Genomic DNA, 24,172 nt, shown 5'->3' with positions numbered 1-24,172 from the left:
AAGTGCACACCTTCAGCTATTCAGAGACACCACTCTTCTCTTTCTACATGGAAAATTGTGGCCGCAGTCCCTTGCAGAAGTCAGCGCTTTGGTCAGAAATCAAGGAAAAACCAGATACAACCCTAGATTTTGGTCAGAAATCAAGGAAAAACCAGATAAAAACCTAGATTTCTCCCCAAAATCTCCATGGCAACTACCAAAAACTTACTAAACCTCAATTTGCAAGTTCCCCTGAATAAAACGATACCCCATATGTATGGGTGCACATAAAGACGTGGCCACCAAATGCCCCCAAACAGGGGCAATGCATAAGGGGGGGCTGTGCTCTATCTGCAGTTATTTAGTCTAAACACCCCCATACCTGTGAAATAACCCCCGCAAACTATATATTTCTGAAAAGTGCACACCTTCAGCTATTCAGAGACGCCACTCTCCTCTTTCTACATGGAAAATTGTGGCCGCAGTCCCTTGCAGAAGTTAGCGCTTTGGTCAGAAATCAAGGAAAAACCAGATACAAACCTAGATTTCTCCCCAAAATCTCCATGGCAACTACCAAAAACTTACTAACCATCAATCTGCAAGTTCCCCTGAATAAAACGATACCCCATATGTATGGGTGCACATAAAGACGTGGCCACCAAATGCCCCCAAACAGGGGCAATGCATAAGGGCAATTTCAGTTGAAATTTTGGGGGCTGCGCTCTATGTGCACTACCTGCAGTTTTTCAGTGTTAACCCCCCCTACCTGTGAGATAACCCCCACAATCTATATATTTACGAAAAGTGCACACCTTCAGCTATTCAGAGACGCCACTCTTCTCTTTCTACATGGAAAATTGTGGCCGCAGTCCCTTGCAGAAGTCAGCGCTTTGGTCAGAAATCAAGGAAAAACCAGATACAACCCTAGATTTTGGTCAGAAATCAAGGAAAAACCAGATAAAAACCTAGATTTCTCCCCAAAATCTCCATGGCAACTACCAAAAACTTACTAAACCTCAATTTGCAAGTTCCCCTGAATAAAACGATACCCCATATGTATGGGTGCACATAAAGACGTGGCCACCAAATGCCCCCAAACAGGGGCAATGCATAAGGGGGGGCTGTGCTCTATCTGCAGTTATTTAGTCTAAACACCCCCATACCTGTGAAATAACCCACGCAAACTATATATTTCTGAAAAGTGCACACCTTCAGCTATTCAGAGACGCCACTCTCCTCTTTCTACATGGAAAATTGTGGCCGCAGTCCCTTGCAGAAGTTAGCGCTTTGGTCAGAAATCAAGGAAAAACCAGATACAAACCTAGATTTCTCCCCAAAATCTCCATGGCAACTACCAAAAACTTACTAACCATCAATCTGCAAGTTCCCCTGAATAAAACGATACCCCATATGTATGGGTGCACATAAAGACGTGGCCACCAAATGCCCCCAAACAGGGGCAATGCATAAGGGCAATTTCAGTTGAAATTTTGGGGGCTGCGCTCTATGTGCACTACCTGCAGTTTTTCAGTGTTAACCCCCCCTACCTGTGAGATAACCCCCACAATCTATATATTTACGAAAAGTGCACACCTTCAGCTATTCAGAGACGCCACTCTTCTCTTTCTACATGGAAAATTGTGGCCGCAGTCCCTTGCAGAAGTCAGCGCTTTGGTCAGAAATCAAGGAAAAACCAGATACAACCCTAGATTTTGGTCAGAAATCAAGGAAAAACCAGATAAAAACCCTAGATTTCTCCCCAAAATCTCCATGGCAACTACCAAAAACTTACTAAACCTCAATTTGCAAGTTCCCCTGAATAAAACGATACCCCATATGTATGGGTGCACATAAAGACGTGGCCACCAAATGCCCCCAAACAGGGGCAATGCATAAGGGGGGGCTGTGCTCTATCTGCAGTTATTTAGTCTAAACACCCCCATACCTGTGAAATAACCCCCGCAAACTATATATTTCTGAAAAGTGCACACCTTCAGCTATTCAGAGACGCCACTCTCCTCTTTCTACATGGAAAATTGTGGCCGCAGTCCCTTGCAGAAGTCAGCGCTTTGGTCAGAAATCAAGGAAAAACCAGATACAAACCTAGATTTTGGTCAGAAATCAAGGAAAAACCAGATAAAAAACCTAGATTTCTCCCCAAAATCTCCATGGCAACTACCAAAAACTTACTAAACCTCAATTTGCAAGTTCCCCTGAATAAAACGATACCCCATATGTATGGGTGCACATAAAGACGTGGCCACCAAATGCCCCCAAACAGGGGCAATGCATAAGGGCAATTTCAGTTGAAATTTTGGGGGCTGCGCTCTATGTGCACTACCTGCAGTTTTTCAGTGTTAACCCCCCCTACCTGTGAGATAACCCCCACAATCTATATATTTACGAAAAGTGCACACCTTCAGCTATTCAGAGACGCCACTCTTCTCTTTCTACATGGAAAATTGTGGCCGCAGTCCCTTGCAGAAGTCAGCGCTTTGGTCAGAAATCAAGGAAAAACCAGATACAAACCTAGATTTCTCCCCAAAATCTCCATGGCAACTACCAAAAACTTACTAACCATCAATCTGCAAGTTCCCCTGAATAAAACGATACCCCATATGTATGGGTGCACATAAAGACGTGGCCACCAAATGCCCCCAAACAGGGGCAATGCATAAGGGCAATTTCAGTTGAAATTTTGGGGGCTGCGCTCTATGTGCACTACCTGCAGTTTTTCAGTGTTAACCCCCCCTACCTGTGAGATAACCCCCACAATCTATATATTTACGAAAAGTGCACACCTTCAGCTATTCAGAGACGCCACTCTTCTCTTTCTACATGGAAAATTGTGGCCGTAGTCCCTTGCAGAAGTCAGCGCTTTGGTCAGAAATCAAGGAAAAACCAGATACAAACCTAGATTTTGGTCAGAAATCAAGGAAAAACCAGATAAAAAACCTAGATTTCTCCCCAAAATCTCCATGGCAACTACCAAAAACTTACTAAACCTCAATTTGCAAGTTCCCCTGAATAAAACGATACCCCATATGTATGGGTGCACATAAAGACGTGGCCACCAAATGCCCCCAAACAGGGGCAATGCATAAGGGCAATTTCAGTTGAAATTTTGGGGGCTGCGCTCTATGTGCACTACCTGCAGTTTTTCAGTGTTAACCCCCCCTACCTGTGAGATAACCCCCACAATCTATATATTTACGAAAAGTGCACACCTTCAGCTATTCAGAGACGCCACTCTTCTCTTTCTACATGGAAAATTGTGGCCGCAGTCCCTTGCAGAAGTCAGCGCTTTGGTCAGAAATCAAGGAAAAACCAGATAAAAAAACCTAGATTTCTCCCCAAAATCTCCATGGCAACTACCAAAAACTTACTAACCATCAATCTGCAAGTTCCCCTGAATAAAACGATACCTATGTCTGGTTGCACATAAGTACATGGCCGCCAAACCTGAAAATGCATAATATTGGGGCTGCACTCTATGCACCCCTTTTTTTTTGCCTGCACCCGAATGAATGGGATACGCTCGGGTGCAGGCACATGTAGCCGATATACGCATGAAAACGCGTGAGAATGCAAAGTCTCGCGTTTTCATGCGTATATCGGCTACACGTGCCTGCACCCGAGCGTATCCCATTCATTCGGGTGCAGGAACAAGTAGCAGGCGTAGGGCTGAATTTTCGGCAAGCGTTTTTCCACTTGCTGAAAAAATCAGCCCTACGCCTCGTGTGGCATCAGCCTAACCCTTGGCAATAGAAACTACCAGAACAATCTTAGCACCTCTGGACCTTTCTAGAACAACTGAAATCAAATGGAATAAAACCACTAAAAGCAATCAAAGAACAATAGTTGCAATGAAATCGGTAAGAGCCCTGGATCCACCAATGTCACTGCAAAAGCAACCTTTTTGGGGGCACTAAACACACAATAAAGAACAATGCAAAGATAAAACACCGTAAAATCCAATAAAACCACCTAAACCAACAGAAGAACAATAATTGCAATGAAATCGGTGGTCAGAGCCCTGGATCCACCAACGTCACTGCAAATTCAGCACCAAATAGCAATAAAAAAAGTTACAGTGCAATAGAATAATTCAAAAACAGAAATCAATTATGAAAATGCCAAAAAAACACTAAAATGCAACCAAATAAATCAGATAATTATAGAGCAAGATCAGAAATAAAGTTTTAGTAAAAAAAAAGACTGCCAAAGAAAGCAAAGACAGAAAGAAAAGAAAAGAAAGAAAGAAAAAAAAAAAAAAAAAAAAAAAAAAAGTGTAAGTGTAAGTGTGTGTGTAAGTGTCTGTGTGTGCTTGGGAAAGTTGTAAATAAGTGTGTATGTGTACAAAAGTGTAATAATGACAAAGATAGAAGAAAAAATGCAAAAAAAAAAAAAAAAAATTTTTTTAGACAGTTGAGATAGAAATAAGCAAAATAAACAGTGGTAGAGAGTTGTAGTTCAGCTTACCCAAGGCAGGCAGACGATCAGGGGCGATCAGGGGCGATCAATCCAGCAGGAAGGCAGCAGGGGAGCTCCATCTTGTCCCAAGTGCGCAGCAGGAGTGAGGGAGCCGACAGTAGGCGGCGCTATTTAAAGGGACAGCAGTGGACACGTCATCAACGCGTGTCCACTGCTGTCATTGGCTGGCGACGCGATCGGTGCGGCTGGGGGACCCGGATCGGTAAGTATGTCTTCATTGCTCGTTGCCTAGGGGGATCTGAGGGGTTTACAAGCGCTGCGCTGCTTTAAAAGCGAGCGCAGCGCTTGTAAACCCGACAGTGCCATTGGACGTAGATTCTACGTCCCATGGCACTTTGGTCCCTTGGTACCTGGGACGTAGAATCTACGTCCCTTGGCACTTAAAGGGTTAAATAACTTAATGACAATCCACTACACACAATTATTTTATTTGCCTTACAGGCACAACCTTATTCTGTGTTTTTATCCCTCAAGCATTCTTATGAATTATTGCTGGAGATCATCCATCTCTGTTTAATTTGTGATACGGCTCATTCTGTTCTTAGTTCAGAGGGTTTAGATCAGAGAAATAAACTTTATTCGGTGTACTCTTTAGAAAATATGGGAATAATGTGTCGCACAGTTTTATAGAAATGAAATTGGTTATATTGCTTTATTTCCTTTTAAAAATGCAGTTTATTTGTTGACTATAACATTATTATTGTTGCCATGCAACAAGTCCCATGTTTTACACACTTGTATTAGTTTTAGTCAGTGTTTTTTTTAGTGATTATGTGGAATAGGCAAATTCATATAAAAGTCATAGTCTTAGATACAATTCTGTGACAGTTTTGCTAAGCCAGCAATGTTAAGGTTCTAAAGAGGAATACAAAATACATTATACATCCCTATCGGTCCATTTTGTCTAAGACCTTATAAAGCAACATTATTTTATCATATTTTGTATTATTAGGTACTTGTCTATTGTGCACACAGTACAGTACAGTGTTGTAATGATATGTTGGTGCTTTGTACAGCTAGGCACTGAGGAGGAATACCAGATTGATATCATACCTGTCTGATTGTGAAATATGTCTTGGTCTGCCTATGTGACCTTCTGTATGTGGGGGAGACCACTTTGCAGATCAAGACACGAATCTCCCAGCATCAATCTACTATTAAGAAAGGTAATATGAAGTTACCAGCATCTAGGCATTTTATTGAGCAAGGACATAATACAAATTAATTAAGGTTTATGGTTCTAGAGATGGTGTCTGTGCCCAGAAGGTGGGGGGGGGGATAGGGAAAAATTACCCAGAAAGCATGAGATTTGGTGGATACACCAACTGAATTCTCTGGCACCCAATGGGCTTAATGCAGAAGAAAAGCTACTTGGGCATTTTATTGGCAATAAATTAGTCACAATAGTGCAAGCTACAACACTATGTTTATTCTGCAGAATGCTTTACCATACCTTTAAACGGCCCTAGAAGCTCCCTGTGTTTGCCTAAGATAACAGCTGCCATTTTAGCTTGTTCTGACTTCACTTCCAGGCAGCGGCATGCAGGCAGGGAACAGCTCTCAACATAGATTACATCAGAGAGGGGAAGGGGGAGGAGGAGAGGTGGAGAGAGGAAAGAGGAGGGACCTGCGCAGGCTCATGACACGCCCTGAAGGATTTTTCTGAGAGAAGAAAGTCTGACACAGACAATCATGCCTACATAATAAAAGTAAAGAAATTTCTAATCACTGTATTAAAATGTGCCAGGAAGTGGTCACTTATGGGCCAATAACATATATATATGTAAATAAAGTAACTTAGAAACACAGGCTTCTGCCCAGCAACTAAAGAAATGAAACTATAAAGGTTTTGGGCCCCTGCACAGGGTTTCTATAGGCACCTGAGGGCCCATACCTAGAGTGGCATTTTATGCTGTGTCCCCTTGTGTACTTTGTCAGACTTGCTGTGAAATCCAGGAGTTGAAGGTGGGGTAGCCCTTTCCAATCCAATCAGCACATGCACCATAGCTTATGCTGGATGGAAATCCATCACTGGTTCCTAGCACAGTAACCTTAGCCCGTGCTGGTTCTTTTTCATTATATACAGTCACTGTCTGTCAAATGTTTCACACCTCTATAACACCCTAGTCTTAGGCTTTACCAATTACCTTTGCAGCTTAATTTCTTCATGGCACTGATCTTAGGGCTGTGAGAGTTGTTGTTTTTCTTGCCATACCATACTTGTCATACCATACTTGCCATACCATACTTGCCATACCATACTTGTCATACCATACTTGCCATACCATACTTGCCATACCATACTTGTCATACCATACTTGTCATACCATACTTGCCATACCATACTTGCCATACCATACTTGACACCTCTGTATTTCTGAGTATGCAAAAATGTTAAATATTGAAATAATCTATATAGGGAAATAATAATGATGGATTAGAATAGACGTCCTTAGCCTATGGGGTGGGATCCAATACATGTGTAATGTTGGTAAGGTTGGGTCACAATAATCATAAATTCAAATGAGGTATGAAATTAATTCTAAACCAGATTTTGAGTCAGGAGGCTATCTCCAAGACTTTAAAGAGCTGTCTTCTAATAAGTTACAATTTCAGGCACCAAAATAAATGGCTTATTCTCTTCTATGATTATAGACTGAAATAGACATTAATTTCAATTTAAGGACCCCAATATGCCCAATCTTTCTTTATGTGATTGTGCATGTTGAATCAAGAGCTCATTCATATTATAGAGGAGTAATTATCATTAACTAGACATCTAAACTCTGCTTCAGAAATCTGTGATCCAATTTACTTTGCATACACTTAATTATATTATAATTAACAGTCATTGGTAAATCCAGTTTTCAGATAATATGCTACAGTTATTATTCATAATAGCAGCAAATTATACATGTAGTTCACATATTTTTTTTCCCTTCAACTAAACCTAATACAGTTGAATAGATAATAAGTAAGATGTTTAAAGTGGAACCACACAACACAGAAACCCTTAATATACCTATCACTATGTAGGTATATTGTTCCTTTAAAAAGTATAAATAAATACTATTTTTATATGCTGAACTCCAGCTGCAAAACAGTTCTTCTCTTTCTGCATCCTAGCAGGGGAGGAGGGACTAAAACACTGATGTACAAATTGTAATAACTTCTTTACAGCTTACAGACAGCATACAGGAATGGCATAGCCCACAATGCATTGCCTTATGATGTTCCTTTTCATTATTGACATCACATGTGCAGGGAATTGTGGGATTCGGTGTGATGTAGGCTGAAGGCAAGCCAAGCACAGTCGACTGGGTAACTGCTCCAAACCATATTATTACATCAAAAATCATGAAAAGGCTGGATAATATTTTCAATTGATGTATATTGCAAAGTTACTTGTAATCATGTTTAGTTTTCAAAAAGCTTAAGTTGTGTATGAGTGGAGTTCCCCTTTAAGTGTTTAAGAGCTAGTTTGCCTAAAAATAAAATATAATATTATTGTAATAATAATTATTATTTTAATATAATTATGAAGACGTTAGTATTATAAGGCAAGAAGCAGAAGAGACTGATGAGGTAGAAGGTAGACTGATGAATTAAAAAGTAAACTATTTGCTCACAATCACCAAAGGTTTGTTTAAAGAAAAAAAGGAGCAGCATTCGATGAAAAAAACGATTAAAAATTAGATCCATTATGCTTTGTGCTTATGTGGCAGCCAGTGGCGCAGGACATATTGTGTGTGTAGAGGAAAGAATGGATTCAACTTGATATCTGCAAATTCTGGACGCCAATGTGAAACGGTCAGCCAAAAATCTAAAGCTGAAAAGGGAATGGCTCCAACAACAAGACAATGATTGTAAACATACCCCAATAGCTACTATGAGTTACTTGACAAAAAGAAAGTTGAGGGTTTTGGAACTGTAATTAAAACTGTAATCAAAGTGCCACAAGGGAATGTACCATGGTTCCGGTGTTTGCTTTCTCTAGGAAAGGCTTATGGGTTTAAGAATCACAATTGATGCTGATTTTATCACAGCTTTTGTCTGATGATGTCAAAAAGTGACAAAAAAGTGATGAGCAAATCTGTCCCGTTTCTCTGAAAAATTCGCGAAACGGCGAAAATGGCGTGCGTCAAAAAAAATTGTCGTCCACGGCTATTCTTTTGTCGCCCCCGGCTATACTTTTATCGCGCGGCTATTCTTTTGACATCCACGACTATTCTTTTTTGACGCGCGACTATTCTTTTGACGCGGGCATCAATTTTTGGACGCGCTGCAAATTTTTCTGCCCCAAATTTTTTGATCCATTTCGCGAAACAATCCGCCAATGGCGAAATGCGGACATTTGCCATGAATCCATGCCTGGCGAAACATTTCGCCCATCACTATTGATGAGTAAAACTCGACCTGCACCCGATCCTATCCTGCCCACTCCCAACCCAAACTCTAGACGACCCAGCTACTCCTCTCTATTTATACACCCTTGTCCGGCCCACCCTGCTGATGATGTCACAAAATGGGTGGGCAGGCATGCTCCTATAAATCCGGAAGTCGGCAATGTAAGGTCCCATGCAAATAGTGTGCCAAGGTCATCCCGAACCCATCCGGCACGTGGGTAAACCTTTGGGCCCCGTAGATATCGGGATTTGGATTCAGTTTGTTATTCAGCCGAATCTTTCACAAAAGAATTTGGGGTTTGGTCGAATCCTATAATAGTGGATTTGGTGCATCCCTAGATAAAAACAGACTATGTGATCTCTAAATGCCAATCTGCATAGTGTATGGAGAATTCTGTTCTAATGTTCTAGTATGGCATATCATTATAGTGAGTATTCTCTTATGACAGTAACAATGTGCCTATAAACATGAGCTACAGACATAAAAGGCTTTGAATATAAAACATGAAATAATCTAATGAGCTAATGCAAGTAGCCGTTCATTGCTGTGATATGTCCGACACGTTTAAGTCTATTCAATGAATATTCATCATTCAAACAACTTTGTAACTATGGAGAAAATTACAACTTCTTTGATGTGGTGATAGCCCTACATGCCACAATAATGACACAATAACCACTGTGCAAATAAAACTTATAGCTATTCTGTTGAAATGAAGATGGGTTTGCCGCTATAATGATACATAATCACATCACAATTTCATCGAATGGGATTTTTTGCCTTTTAACACAAGAAAGCATTTTTGCTTCTTACAGAAAAAAACTTTCCTCAAGGATAAATGGAGGACTTTTGTATAAATGTTAATTCTAAAACATGCAATTTTGAAAATAAAATCTGAATTTGAAACAGTTACTGACACCTTGAGCCCAGGGACATTTTTTGCACAAATTTCCCAGTGTCCAGATTACATCACATAGCACTGTCTGACAGTAAAGTATATGCGCATCCAGAAAAATCCCTTTCAGTGTATATGGATATTGATGAGAACTGGCATGCTTGTGTATATAACAGAACAGCAGCACAAAGCTTCCTACCCGCATTGTACTTTCTCTATGAAACAATGTTTCTGGCATTCTCCTTGTGTGTTATAAAGAAACATAAGTAGATACTGGAATCACACTTGTACATGTACAGGTATCCTAAAAAAAACAGAAGTATCTACTTACACCCACCCATGAACAATATATACAGTCACAGCAGTAGGAAAGATCATTAACTAGTGTCATCCCCTGCAAAATTTGGAGATTAAGAGTCCTTCAGGTCTCAATGATAAGTAAAACCTGACCCCTGTCCAGTGGCGAAACTACCTATAAAGCTGACCTGTCTGCTGTATTGCAGTCCAGGCCCCTCTACTACCTTTTATTTCTAAAATAGCGTCAAGACGCAATGAGGTATGGCGAGAAGGGAGATTTTTTTGCAGGAGGGCCACTGCCCTGTTACGTCACTGCCCCTGTCCACTGGCATAGGGGTGAGTAAAAGAAACTTTTCCTTACCAAAAAGAAACAGCCCCATAGTTAAGATAACATATCATGCAGCTCCACCTCTTTACTAATGACTCCTTGCATTTAATTGACAGCTTTGTGTAGAATTAAGGTGGCCATACATGCCAAACAAGCAGATCTGAGCCTGATGCTGTCCAAATCGGGTTAATCTATCCAATCATCCACTGGGGCCATTGGGGCCTATGGAAACCCAACAGATGAGGACTGCAACAATGTGCTCCTGCCTAACTGATATCTGTATGATATTTAGCTACATACCAGGTAAGCAGGCCCATCAGTAGGCCACATACACATTCAGATAAACTGCCAACTCAGTCTGAAGTGGCAGAATCTGCAACTTAATTCTGCCGACGTAAGGCTACCTTTAGAAGTGGTATTCATTTCACCCTAAAATTATTGCTCTGCCACCTGAATCAATAAATTATATTATTTATTTAAAATAGATAAACACTGCCATCTTATATGACCGCCATAAAATACAATACCTAGTATATGATTGATTCAGAAACAGGCATTAATACATTCTATTGTATTCATTTCTAAAGGACCAGAAATATACAAGGTACATTGGGGTAAACAGGGATATAGTTATTATAAATTAGACATTGAGAATACATACTTTCTACACACAGATGGAATAATATCCCTGTCAAGAGCTTACAATGTATTATGAAACAGCTCTGAAATTTCTGAGGAATAAAAACATTTGAAAGATTAAAAGTACTATATAGCAGCATATAGCAAAATATAATGTTATAAAGAAACCAACAGGTAGTTACTTGCCCACATAAAGGCACCAGCCTACATACAATGATTTATAGGCAACAGGAGATATTTTTGGTTGGGGGGCCAGGAAATAAGAGGATCTGTGGTGCTGCTGCAATTTTGTTCACCCCTGCTTTTTGTGGCCATGCCCATTGAACCCCACCCACTTTAACGTGTGTTTTCACCAAATTTTCAGGATAACCAAACTGTAGCAATGGGGCAACAACTGTTTATAAGTGCAGTTAGCCAACAGGTGGCTGGTTGCTTTGTACAAGTTATATAACCTTCAGCAAACCTGCCACCAGTTAATACATTTCTGCTTAAAAGTAGAAATTGATGGAACAAGGGAGTTATATACCAGGTATTATTATTATTTATAAAACGCCAGCCGCAGCACTGAGTAAATAAGTTTTAGTTCTTTTTACTTTTGAGAAAGTTATAGAGAGAATTTTGTAAGTTTAGTTTTTGTTCAAAGAGGGTGAGAAAAATTTTTCAGTTTTGCATTTTGGAGTTGCATTAGACATAATACACTCACAGGACACTGTTGATTTGTAGCATGTTTTAGCAGCACTCACTGCCATGTAGACATTGCGGCTGTAATCCCCAGCACATTATACCAACACAGAAATGATTAATTGCATCAGCATATCATCATATATACGATTATATGGGGTGCCGTTTGTCCAAAGCACATTTAGTCTACAAAAATACATTCTATATACAAAAAACAATCCCCAGTACACAGAATTAATGTGTGGACATATATACTGGTAAAAAATATACAAAAGATATATTTCCAGTGAAGAATGAGAACAAAAATCAAGTTTGTGCACAAAAGGATATTATAATATTACAATTATATTACAGAACTCCATTCTGTAAATTTTAACAAGCATTCTATCTCACAAATGAATAATATCCATATAACAAAACCAGTTATGTGTAAAGTTACTTACAGGATGAATTATATGGAGGCTGAAGGGCAATATATGATTGACATCCATAATATTTAAGTTAGTTTATATAGTTTTGTTTATTTATTTTGAAATAGGCTTTTATTTTACAATTTGCTTGAGTGACGGGTCCCCTTTAACCTGACATAAATCTGTGTTGGTGGATATTGGGGTTTTTAATGTCCTTAAGCAATGGTGATCCAAATTATTTAAAGGCCCCTTATCTGGAAAACCCCAGCAGTAGCAGGTATTCCAGATAATAGATCCTATACCTGTAATATACCAATATGTGTTTCATTTTCTCCCATAATTAGCTGAGATTTCCCTATCTGTATTTTTACATTTAACAAAAGTCATGTGAATAAACTATTGCCTACTGTAGGTTATATTCTGACTAAATGCAATTTTTCAATTTCCTTTTTTAGGTTGATGTTGAAAGTCCAGAACAAAGTCCAAGATTTTTGGAAGAAGCATATCAAGAATACTTTACTTCAGGGCAGGATATATTTATCCCAGTGACATGGTGGCACAATATCTGAGCACTGGAACTCAGCTTTCCTGTTAGTTTCTCCTGATCCTTGTTGTTCAATAGTGAAAAGTGGCTACAACCTAAACCCCAAATTACATACAAAGGCTTCCTTTATTAAAGGAGAAGGAAAGGCTAAGTCACTTGGGGGTGCCAAAATGTTAGGCACCCCAAGTGACTTTAATTGCTTACTTTTTACCCCGGGCTGGTGCCCCTGTTAGGAGAAAACCTGACCAGCCTGGGGTAGCCGCGAGCGTGGTCTCCTCTTCCTTCTTCGTGCTGTTGCGTAGTAGAGTGAAATGCTGAACTTTAACTACACATGTGCCGGCCAAGGATTTTGACGACAGAAGGAAAAAGGAAGAGGAAACACTCGCTGCAGATACCCAGGGCTGGTGCTGTTTTCTCCTAACAGGGGCACCAGCCTGGGGTAAAAGGTAAGCGATTAAATTCACTGGGGGGTGCCTAATATTTTGGCACCCCCAAGTGACTTAGCCTTTCCTTATCCATGAATTGTTTGGTCCATAAACACATCTGCAAGATCAAGTGCATTGACTTTAACCTCCCAATCCAACACCATATCTCATACTAGTACGTGAGTAGTTTGGAATACAACTTGGTTTTACGGAATGAGGGTTTAGATATAAAAATTGTGCTGTTGTGTTAAAACAGCAGGGCAGTAGGATATGGAAATCTTATTCCCCTCAAAGTTAATTGGTACCAGCTTTCTTCACACATTGTAGGATAAAGGCGAGTAATAGTGGGGATTTTTTTAGATGTTTTACGCAGTATAGTCAAGCATTTCTGTGGATTGTTAGAAATTTCATAAAATAAAGAAAGACATTTTTACCTACTTTCTAAAAAAGTAGTTTTATAGGGAAGACTTACTCTTGGTGCCATTGTTCGTCTTGCAATCTAAAGTATGCAGTACAAGTATGGGATCCGGTAACCCATTATCCAGCAAGCTAAGAATTATGGGAAGGCATCTCCTCTGATTTCCTTTTTCTCTGTAATCATAAGACAGGACCTTGTACTTGATGGTAACTAAACAGAATGAATCCATATTAGTGGCAAAAAAATCCTGTTGGGTTTATTTAAAGGAGTGGTTCACTTTTCAATTGGTCTTTATTATTTATTTGTTACAGTTTAATTTTTTGCCTTATTTTTCTGCCTCTTCCGTGCAGTCAAATGGGAGTCAGTGACCCCAGCAACCAAAAAACTATTGCTCTATGGGGCTACAAATTAATTGTTATTGTTACTTTTCATTACTTATCTCATTCAAATGACTCAATAGTTGCTAAGGTAATCTGGAGCATAGCAACCAGATAGCTGCTGAAATTCCAAACTGAAGAGTTGCTGAGTAAAAGTAAAATAATTTAAAAACCACAAATAATAAATTAATTACTCTCTACATCATACTAATAGTTAACTCAAAGGTGAACAACCCCTTCAATGTTTAAATTACAAGTGATGTAACTACTGAGAATGCAGAGCCCACAGTCGTGAGGGTGCCAGGGGATATCCCCACAGACCTTCGCAGAGGGGGCCCAGAACCTCCTCCGCAGGGGGGACTGGGCCCCAAAAGTTATGTCCCTGCCAGTTACACAAACGTATCCATCTAGCAGGCTTTGGTTGGATATCCCTGTTCTACATTTTAAATGAACCAAAAGAAGACCACATGTTTGGGGGTCTCACTCACCTGTGTGTGATAGTGTGGGAGCAGCAAAACCATGACATGAGTAACGTCGGATCCTGACCCGCCCTTCTCCCAACCAACACCCCCTTTTACCTCTTTACTTACCATCCCCAATAAACACCAATTCTTGGGATAAAATGGCCGCAGAAAATGTATTAACAACAATCAAAGTTTTAATTTAAAACATAACATAAATAACAAATGTGAAACAAAACATCTCAAACATAACACAAATGTTTGTATAACAAACAAACCAACTTTTAAATAACCAAACACTGTAACAATCCAATAACTGCGCAGCGCAGCTGGCGCCGCCAGTTGCCCTTCTAGCCCGGAACCAACTACCCAACAAAACTCACCTCCTAATCCACTTTCTTACCCCTGAGGTTCCAAGCATGCCAGCCCCAATTAACTATAAAACTCCCCTCCTAACCCAACCATTGTTTTCCCCCAACTCAATCACCCCGCCAACAACACTCCGCTATCTCCACCTCTATAGGGAGGGAGGGTGGGCGTTTTACTATGCTGACTAAAATGGATTGAGAAGCTGGAGCGGTTTACCAGCATTTATACCCCTTATGAATCAACGAATCACCTGCAACTGGGAGTGGCTAAGTCTGTCCAACGTATCTGTCATGCCCCTGCTTCCCTACGTTTCACTTCGGGTCATTGGGCTACTTGAAAAGCATGTACATTTTTCCCGTTCTCCATGTGCAATAATGCTGCTCCACCTGCTTTGATAAAGGTGAGAGGAACATGTAATATTACTTACTGAGTGTATTACAGGTATGGAACCCATTATCCAGAATGCTCGGGACCAAGGGTATTCCGGATAAGGGGTCTTTCTGTAATTTGGATCTCCATACCTTAAGTCTGCTAAAAAATCAATAAAACATTAATTAACCCCAATAGGATTATTTATATCTTAGTTGGGATCAATTACAAGGTACTGTTTTATTACTACAGAGAAAAAGGAAATCAGTTTTAAAATTCTGAATTATTTGATTAAAATGGAGTCTATGGGAGACGGGCTTCCCGTAATTCGGAGCTTTCTGGATAACGGGTTTCCGGATAAGGGGTCCGATACCTGTACTAGGAAACTTTATAGCCTACTGTTATAAGCAAAATTACAATTTGGTAGATTCCTGATCCCTACAGAAAATGTTTTCCTGCCTTTTCACCTTCAAGGCAAATAGAGTATTTAACAGAGTAGTTACACGTCGTTAAAAAGCATGCGATAACTAAGTCCTGATTCATTAAAGTCATTTCGCATGCGTTATTTACCTCACATTGCGTTAATTAGCGAATAGAAATAGTACTAACGCATGATTCACAAACACATATGAAGTGTTAAATGCACTAAATATCGCATTAGTCTGTGCGAATATTAACACCTACTTGGGGCAGACGGAACTTAAAGAAAATTGCGGTTCGTGAGCTTTTGGCAACACAATATGGACTTTGCAGTGGGATTTTTTCAAGTATGTGTTGGCCCTAGAGTGATGCAGCCTCCAGTTTGCAGGGAAATGGTCATTTTCAGAACAGTAGTTTTCTGAAATGAATGGTTCCGTGCGTAAAATTGTGCGCTAATATAGCACGTGGTGTAATATATATCGAGCGCAGTGGGAAATAACGCACGTGGTAACGTAAGAAAAACGTTCATTGCGAGTTAAATAACGCAAAGAACATTGCGTCTTAATTATGACGTCTGTCCTTTTAGTGAATCGAGCGTTAAGTCGCAAAAAATAAGAAGCGATAAAATTTTTAACGGATGCTATAAGTAGCGCTTGTTTTATTGACCTTTAGTGAATCGGTCCCAATATCTGGGACACACTCCATCAGCCTGGGGGAGTAACAGCATGCATACAATCATACTTTCAAAAGCCTGCTTTTTTGTGTTAAGAGATGTTGTTCAATACCCTGCACAGACCTAGTCAAAACTTAATGCCACCATATTCTGTAGTGCTATACAATAGAAGGCTGTATATATCCAGGGCCGCCATCAGGGGGGCACAGGGGGTACAGCCGTCCCGGGCCCGGGCGATTTTAACTTTAAAAGGGGGCCCGGCCGTGCTAAAGTTTTCTTAGTAGCTCGGGCCCCTTAAATCGATTCCGGGCCCCCTGTCATTGGTGGTCAGCGGGGGATCCTATTGGTCGCGCCCCGTGCGTACATCACGTCAGTACGCACGGGACGCAAACTTATAAAAGGGCCTGTCTTCTGCCGGTGCCCAGAAGCGCCGAGGTGTCATACAGGGAAGGCCTCGCCGGAGAAGCGCGAAGCCGCCGCCGCCGCCGCTTCCAAGGAGGAACCGCCGCCAAGGAGGAGCCGCCGCACAAGACACTGGCTACCAATGTACTGGGGGAAGGGGGGCACAGCTGGCTACCAATGTACTGGGGGAAGGGAGGCACAGCTGGCTACCAATGTACTGGGGGAAGGGGGGCACAGCTGGCTACCAATGTACTGGGGGAAGGGGGGCACAGCTGGCTACCAATGTACTGGGGGAAGGGGGGCACAGCTGGCTACCAATGTACTGGGGGAAGGGGGGCACAGCTGGCTACCAATGTACTGGGGGAAGGGGGGCACAGCTGGCTACCAATGTACTGGGGGAAGGGGGGCACACTGGCTACCAATGTACTGGGGGAAGGGGGGCACAGCTGGCTACCAATGTACTGGGGGAAGGGGGGCACAGCTGGCTACCAATGTACTGGGGGAAGGGGGGCACAGCTGGCTACCAATGTACTGGGGGAAGGGGGGCACAGCTGGCTACCAATGTACTGGGGGAAGGGGGGCACAGCTGGCTACCAATGTACTGGGGGGGCACTACTGGCGGGGCACTACTGGCTACCATGTATTAGGGGGGCCCTGCTGGCTACCAATGTACTGGGGGGGCACTGCTGACTTCCATGTATTAGGGGAGCCCTGCTGGCTACCAATGTCTCATATCTGTGAGTCCTTTGTACTAGTGGGAGGGGGCCCCAGAATGTTTTTTTGTGAGGGGCCCCGTGATTTCTGATGGCGGCCCTGTATATATCAAACATACAAATTATATAAAAATAATAAGCAATACAGAGGAACGCTACAGGGAGTGATGAGCAAATCTGTCCCATTTTGCTTCACCGAAAAATTTGATATGAAATCTTTCCATTTAGGTCGCCTAGCATGGGAGGTACAGCTGAGCACAGGGGGTCCAAATTTGCCCTCTTGGGCTGCCTGTTGGACATGGAGGATAGGAACTTTATATCTAAATCTTCAGCCAAAACTAAGGGAAAATTAGATGGCCCAAAACCGATGCCAGTTGCAAAGATATGAAGGCCTTAAAAGGCAAAGGTTTTCGTCTTAGGTAAAAAATATATATATTCTGTTAGAATGATTAAAAGACAAGGAAAACCTAATTTTTTTTTTTTTTTTTTTTTTTAAAGGAACACCAGCGCAGGAAACAAACCAATGCCCAGATGAATTAGGCTTTCCTTTTCCTTTTGTCCTTTACTGAGATTTATTGCAATAGTTTTCACACTCTCTTTTACGTACACTGATACAATCACATACAAACAGACACACAAGCAATACTGGCAGAGCCATATAGTGCAACACTCACACACAGCATCATGTGACCAGGCAGCCAAGCAGCCCTGATTTATGGAGGATTCAGTAACATGCATGACATATTGTATTACTATTGCAGTGCCACTTCGTGTTTCCCAAGATGCAATAGCTTCTACTTAGATAATAGTTCATGGTCCAACTTCCAAGCAGCCTGGTCACTGCCAGAGTAATGAATGATTTGTGCTGCTGCCCTTGTACTAGAAGAAATCTGCCCCCCTTACATAGCTTGTATATACCATGGGGGAGTGTTACCCCCATCTCTACCCACTATTCAGGCTATGGAAGGGACACCCTACAAATTAAGGAACCCCTTGTTTACACCAGACTTAGCAATAGCAGCAACACTGACTAAAACCATGGCTAATGAATGAGCAGATCTCTCCCACAGATATGGCAGCACAGTAACTGCATCAAAAAGTCACACATACAAAGCAATGCTCTCTGTACAGAATAATCTATGTATGTACTGTACATCTAAAGGCAATTTCATTGCATATACACCTTAATCATCAATAGGGTACATTTCCTCTTTAATAGCAGCACTTGTCATGTGATGAGAGGTGACTTCAAATCTAGTTGGTTTAGTCCGTTGGTTTCACTTTGTGGAGTGAGGTAAGAGCACTTACCCTCTGAGAGATTTTTTGACAAATAAACCTTATTTTAGCTGTAAAATGAGGGGGAATAGTTGGGTTACAGCCCCCCAGACTATCGGATGTTGCTCCTCTCACTGAATTTAGCAAATTTGGGGAATTTTACCCCAAAATGCAATTTGGAGATGCCTTTAATCTTAGTGCCGGGCGGAGACACAGACCCAAGATTTAGGTCTGCAAATATACACTTTAATTTCAGTGGGGCACCCCATAAAACTGTATCACTTGGGGACCCCTGTGAAAGGGTCATTTGACCCCCAAAGGGGTCCCGACCCACAGGTTGAGAAGCACTGCTGTAAACACTATCCCACAGTTACAGTACTGATTCTGCTCTGCCAAGCTATATACAATGTCCAACAATTACGGACCCTTCCCCGGACACATCTTCTCTTACTGTACACAATCTCTCCATTCTACTAATGCCACCTTGACTTACCAAACATGTTATCCTGCAGATTCACCATCTTGACTTACTCACTTTCCATTCCCAAGCCTTTCCCTGATTCCAAGAGGAATAGGACTAATTCGTAGATCCATTTTTCACACTTCTTTCTTTTCTGTTTCAGGGACACAGCTAAAGCAAGCGCTAAAGCAAGAGCTAAAAGTATTGACTATTGTCAGTGAGTTTGGTGCGTGTCGGTGAGTGGGCAGGCGGGAGAGTGGGTCCGTGTCTGGTTGTGTTTGTAAGTGGCCTGCCGGAGGGTGTGCTTGTCAGTGAGTGGGCGGGAGAATGGGTGCTTGTGTCGGTGAGTGGGCGAATGTGAAGGTGGGTGCATGTGTCGGTGAGTGGGCGGGAGGGTGGGTGCGTGTGTCGGTGAGTGGGCGGGAGGGTGGGTGTGCATGTTGGTGAGCGAGCAGCCGGAAAGGGGGGTTTGTGTGTCGGTGAATGGGCGGGCGGGAGGGTGGGTGCCTGTGTCGGTGAGTGGGCGGGAGGGTGGGGGCGTGTGTCGGCGAGTGGGCGGGAGGGTGGGTGCGTGTGTCGGCGAGTGGGCGGGAGGGTGGGTGCGTGTGTCGGCGAGTGGGCGGGAGGGTGGGTGCGTGTGTCGGCGAGTGGGCGGGAGGGTGGGTGCGTGTGTCGGCGAGTGGGCGGGAGGGTGGGTGCGTGTGTCGGCGAGTGGGCGGGAGGGTGGGTGCGTGTGTCGGCGAGTGGGCGGGAGGGTGGGTGCGTGTGTCGGCGAGTGGGCGGGAGGGTGGGTGCGTGTGTCGGCGAGTGGGCGGGAGGGTGGGTGCGTGTGTCGGCGAGTGGGCGGGAGGGTGGGTGCGTGTGTCGGCGAGTGGGCGGGAGGGTGGTGTAACTGTCCTCGGATCCTTGAAAGACTTTAAGAACATACCACTGGTACAAAAATAACTTTCTTTATTGGTAACATCATCAGGATAGGGAATCAGGAACAAAGATGATCAGTTTTATTAATATTGTTGCGATATACGTGCAGTAAGTGCGCATAGAATGCGGTAGAATGTGGTAGAAAGTGGTAGAACTAGGGGCAAACATACAAAAGAAGTATTCAGTATATTCTAACATATAATCAATAACATTGTCATTAGCAGCATTAATCAGTACACATAAACAAAGATAGCTCACCTATTTTCGCCTCATAGGATCTTAAGGGCAGTTTCTTTACTCTGACATGCTCTCTGAAGATTCTGTCTCTAAGATGGCTGCTGGCTGTCTGGCTAGGTTCTAGAGCTCCCAGAGTGAGGCTGGGTTCTGATTGGACTAGACTGTCAGGTGACTAGAGTACTCAGATTGACCCTGTAATGACCTGTGCTTAGCTGGCTATATTAGCTGATGCTGCTGGCTGTTACTCTACACACAAATGAACTTTAACAGCAGGACTAACTTTTCTGCTTACAATACAACAGAGTATATAAAAATATGTATTGTTCTGTACTGCAAATTTGCACTAAGTTGCTATAAACTTCTCTTACATTAACAGTCACAATGAATTATGCAGCTCAAATGTTAGGTTGGCTTGGGCGGGCAGCTACACTCCCACCAAATTACCTTTAATTTATGCATTCGTTGTTGAGTTGGTTTGCATAGATTAAGGGAATTTTACTTATTATTATTATTCTCGATAAGAACAACCAGTTTTTGGATAGGACGTTCTAGGATGAGTGGAGTAGTGAGACGTTCTCCTCTCTTACTTAATTTGGAATCTCCCATCTGTAAATTCACTCTTCTTACCAATCCGTCATTGTCTTTCTGAACTTCAAGAACTTTAGCAATTCTCCATCGATTTCTGGGTATGTCCTCTTCTTTGACGATCACTATGTCGTTTATTTGAACATTTCTCCTAGGAGTATGCCATTTTTGTCTGATAGTGAGATTAGCTAGGTACTCCTTCTTCCATCTGTTCCAAAATTGTTCGGTCAGATATTGCACACGTCGCCATCTCTTTCTGGCATACAAATCTTCCTCGAGGAACTTGCCGGGTGGTGGCTGTATGGGAGTGGACTTTAGGTGAAGCAGATGATTTGGAGTCAGAGGATCTAAACTTGTTGGGTCATTGATATTATCAACTGTCAATGGACGACTGTTCACAATGGACATAGCTTCATAAAATACAGTCCTCAGAGAAGCATCATCTATTCTTCCAGCACTCTGCTTTAGTACTGAACTCAGAACATTCCTTACAGTTCTTATCTGACGCTCCCAAACACCTCCCGTATGGCTTGCATCTGGAACATTCATGTGAAAGTCACATTGTCTCTCTGCCAGAAACATGGTTATCCTTTCTTTGTCTACTTCTTCTAAAGCCTTTCTTAACTCATTCTTAGCTCCAACAAAGTTAGAACCTTGGTCAGATCTGATTTCTCTTACGGTGCCTCTAATGGCTATGAAGCATCGAAGAGCATTGATGAACACATCAGTTGACATATTCTCCAACATCTCTATGTGGATTGCTCTGGAGCTTAGACACGTGAAAAGTAGACCATATCTTTTGTGCTCCTTACGATCTTGCTTGGTGTAGAATGGACCAAAACAATCCATGCCACAATAAGAGAAGGGAGGCGATGGTTCTACACGATCCATGGGTAAATTTGCCATTCTTTGGTCTTCTGTCGGCCTTCGAGTCTTCCGACACAGTACACACTGTTTTATGTGTTTAGCTACAGTTTTACTGCCATTCACAATCCAGTAACCACCATCTCTCAAGTAGCTCAAGGTTAGACCTCTGCCTTGATGTGAGGACCTTGTGTGATGATGATCAATTATCAGGCTTGTAAGGGTAGAATCCTTGGGAAGAATCGCTGGATGCTTCACTCTGAAAGATAAAGGTGCATTTTCCAATCTTCCTCCCACTCTTATTATACCATCCTGTAGGATAAGATTAAGTTGATGCAAAGGGTGGTTGTTGGGGATCCTTCCAGGTTCTTGACTGAGCATCTTTAATTCTTCTTTGTAAAATTTCTGATGAATGAGTTTTATAACTGTATCCTCAGCTCTCATTCTTTCTTCAACGTTCAAGGGTTCAAACTTCCTAGTTCGTCTTGCCAGACGCTGAATTCGAGCAACTACATTTACTACTGTAGTCCAATTGGAGAATCGTGATAGTCTTTCGAGCATATCGTCCTGGCACTTGGTTGTTGTGTTTAAGGCTTGAATGACCTTCACTTCAGGATCAGACATTGATAGCTCTAGGCAATTTTTGATGGGTACTATTTCCCTTTCCCATAGGAACTTTGGGCCTGTAAACCAATTTGAGTCCTTCATTTCTGAAACTTTAAGACCTCTTGAAGCATGATCAGCTGGGTTCCTTTCTGACTCAATGTAGTACCACTGGTCTGGATCAGTAATTTCTCGAATTCTTTGAACTCTGTTCGCCACAAAGACATGAAATCTTCGAGCTTCATTATTTATGTAGCCTAGAACCACCTGTGAATCTGTCCAAAAGTACTCTTCATCTACCTTGAACTCTAATTCGTCTCTCAGGAACTTGCTCACTGAAGCAGAAACTACAGCAGCCGATAGTTCCAGTCTTGGTATTGTGAGAACATTGGTAGGTGCAACTCTGGTCTTGGCCATGACAAGGGAGCAATGTACCTTTTCATCTCTTATCACCCTGATGTAGGAACATTGGCCATAGCCGTAACTACTAGCATCTGAGAAGTGATGCAGTTCAATTCTCTCATACTTTCCAAAATCGTGGGGTGCAAAGCACCTTGGTATTCTGACTCCGTGCAGATGTTGTAAATCCTTGATCCAACTCTCCCACCTTGGCCTCAGTTCTTCTGGCATAGAGTCATCCCAACCTAGCTTCTGTCTGCACAGCTCTTGGAGTATTCCTTTTCCTCTGAGGATTACTGGGGCTAAGAAACCCAATGGATCATACACAGAAGCTACCGTGGAGAGAATATTGCGTCTTGTTGCTGGTTTCTCTTCAATAGAGACCTTAAAGAAGAACTCATCATTTTCAACATCCCATCTCAGGCCAAGTGCATTCTGGACTGGAAGATCATCGTAGTTTAGGTCTACGTTTTCCATTGCTGATGCACGTTCGGATTCACGAATGGATTCCAACACTTCTCTGCTGTTTGAGATGAACTTGTGAAGGCGCAGATTTCCCTTTGCGCACAACTCTTGAGTTTCTTTCACTAATTTGATTGCTGAGTCAGCTGATTGCAGGCTTACAAGTCCATCGTCAACATAAAAGTTTTTCTTAATGAAGTTTGCTGCAGATGGATAATTTCCTTCGTTTTGATTGGCAAGGTGTTTCATACCGTAATTGGCACAACCTGGGGATGATGCTGCTCCGAACAGATGAACCTTCATGCGATATTCTACAGGCTCTGTGTTAGTGTTTCCATTCTCCCACCATAGGAACCTCAGGAAATCTCTATCTTCCTCTTTCACATGAAACCTGTGGAACATCTTTTCAATGTCACACATGACAGCAATGGGGTATTTCCGAAATCTACCGAGAACACCAGACAGCATATTTGTGAGGTCTGGTCCCGTTAACAGATAATCGTTCAATGCAACACCATCATACCTTGCTGAGCAGTCAAACACCACTCTTATCTTGTCTGGTTTCTTCGAGTGATAGACACCTTGATGTGGAATGTACCAAACCTTCCCCAGGTCTGGTTGATGGTCGGCTCTTTCTGCATCTCCGTCTTGTATGATGCCTTCCATAAACTTGGAATAGTCGCCTTTGAACTTTGGCTCTCTTCCCAGCTTCCTCTCTAAACGTCTTAGTCGTACTAAGGCAAGATTCCTGTTGTATGGAAGGTCAGGGCGTTTTTTGAAAGGTAAGGGCATCTAGATGGCCTTGTTGGTTTTGCTGAATGCCTCCTTCCAAGATGTGTAGGAAAGTTATGTCTTCTTGAGATATACTCTTTTCCTTTGAGCTGGTGTCTGCAAAGTCGGACTCAAGAATCTTGATCACTGCAGCAGGACTTGGGGTTAGTGACGTCTTGACAGATATGCGATGACATAACCCGGTTACTTGTCTTGAGCTTGCAGCCTGTTGTGGTCCTCCAATAATGCTCCATCCCAAATCAGTTTTGATGGCATATGGTTCATCATCACCTC

The 24,172-nt window shown here is 42.1% G+C and overlaps 1 protein-coding gene across 1 annotated transcript; it reads right to left on the bottom strand.

The window, feature by feature from the left end:
• Positions 1-19,970: 19,970 nt before the first annotated feature.
• Positions 19,971-23,916, bottom strand: LOC116411075. The gene is made up of 2 exons (XM_031902948.1): positions 20,216-23,916; positions 19,971-20,111 (listed from the first exon to the last, which is right to left on the bottom strand). Exon 1 carries the CDS (start codon positions 23,897-23,899, stop codon positions 20,690-20,692), a length of 3,210 nt encoding a protein of 1,069 aa, XP_031758808.1. The 5' UTR covers positions 23,900-23,916; the 3' UTR covers positions 19,971-20,111; positions 20,216-20,689.
• Positions 23,917-24,172: the final 256 nt, after the last annotated feature.

Source organism: Xenopus tropicalis, chromosome 5 (genome assembly GCF_000004195.4).
Source record: "Xenopus tropicalis strain Nigerian chromosome 5, UCB_Xtro_10.0, whole genome shotgun sequence".
In the NCBI taxonomy this organism is placed as follows: domain Eukaryota; kingdom Metazoa; phylum Chordata; class Amphibia; order Anura; family Pipidae; genus Xenopus; species Xenopus tropicalis.
Note: the sequence above shows the minus strand (reverse complement) of the source record. Positions and strands in the feature narration are given on the sequence as shown.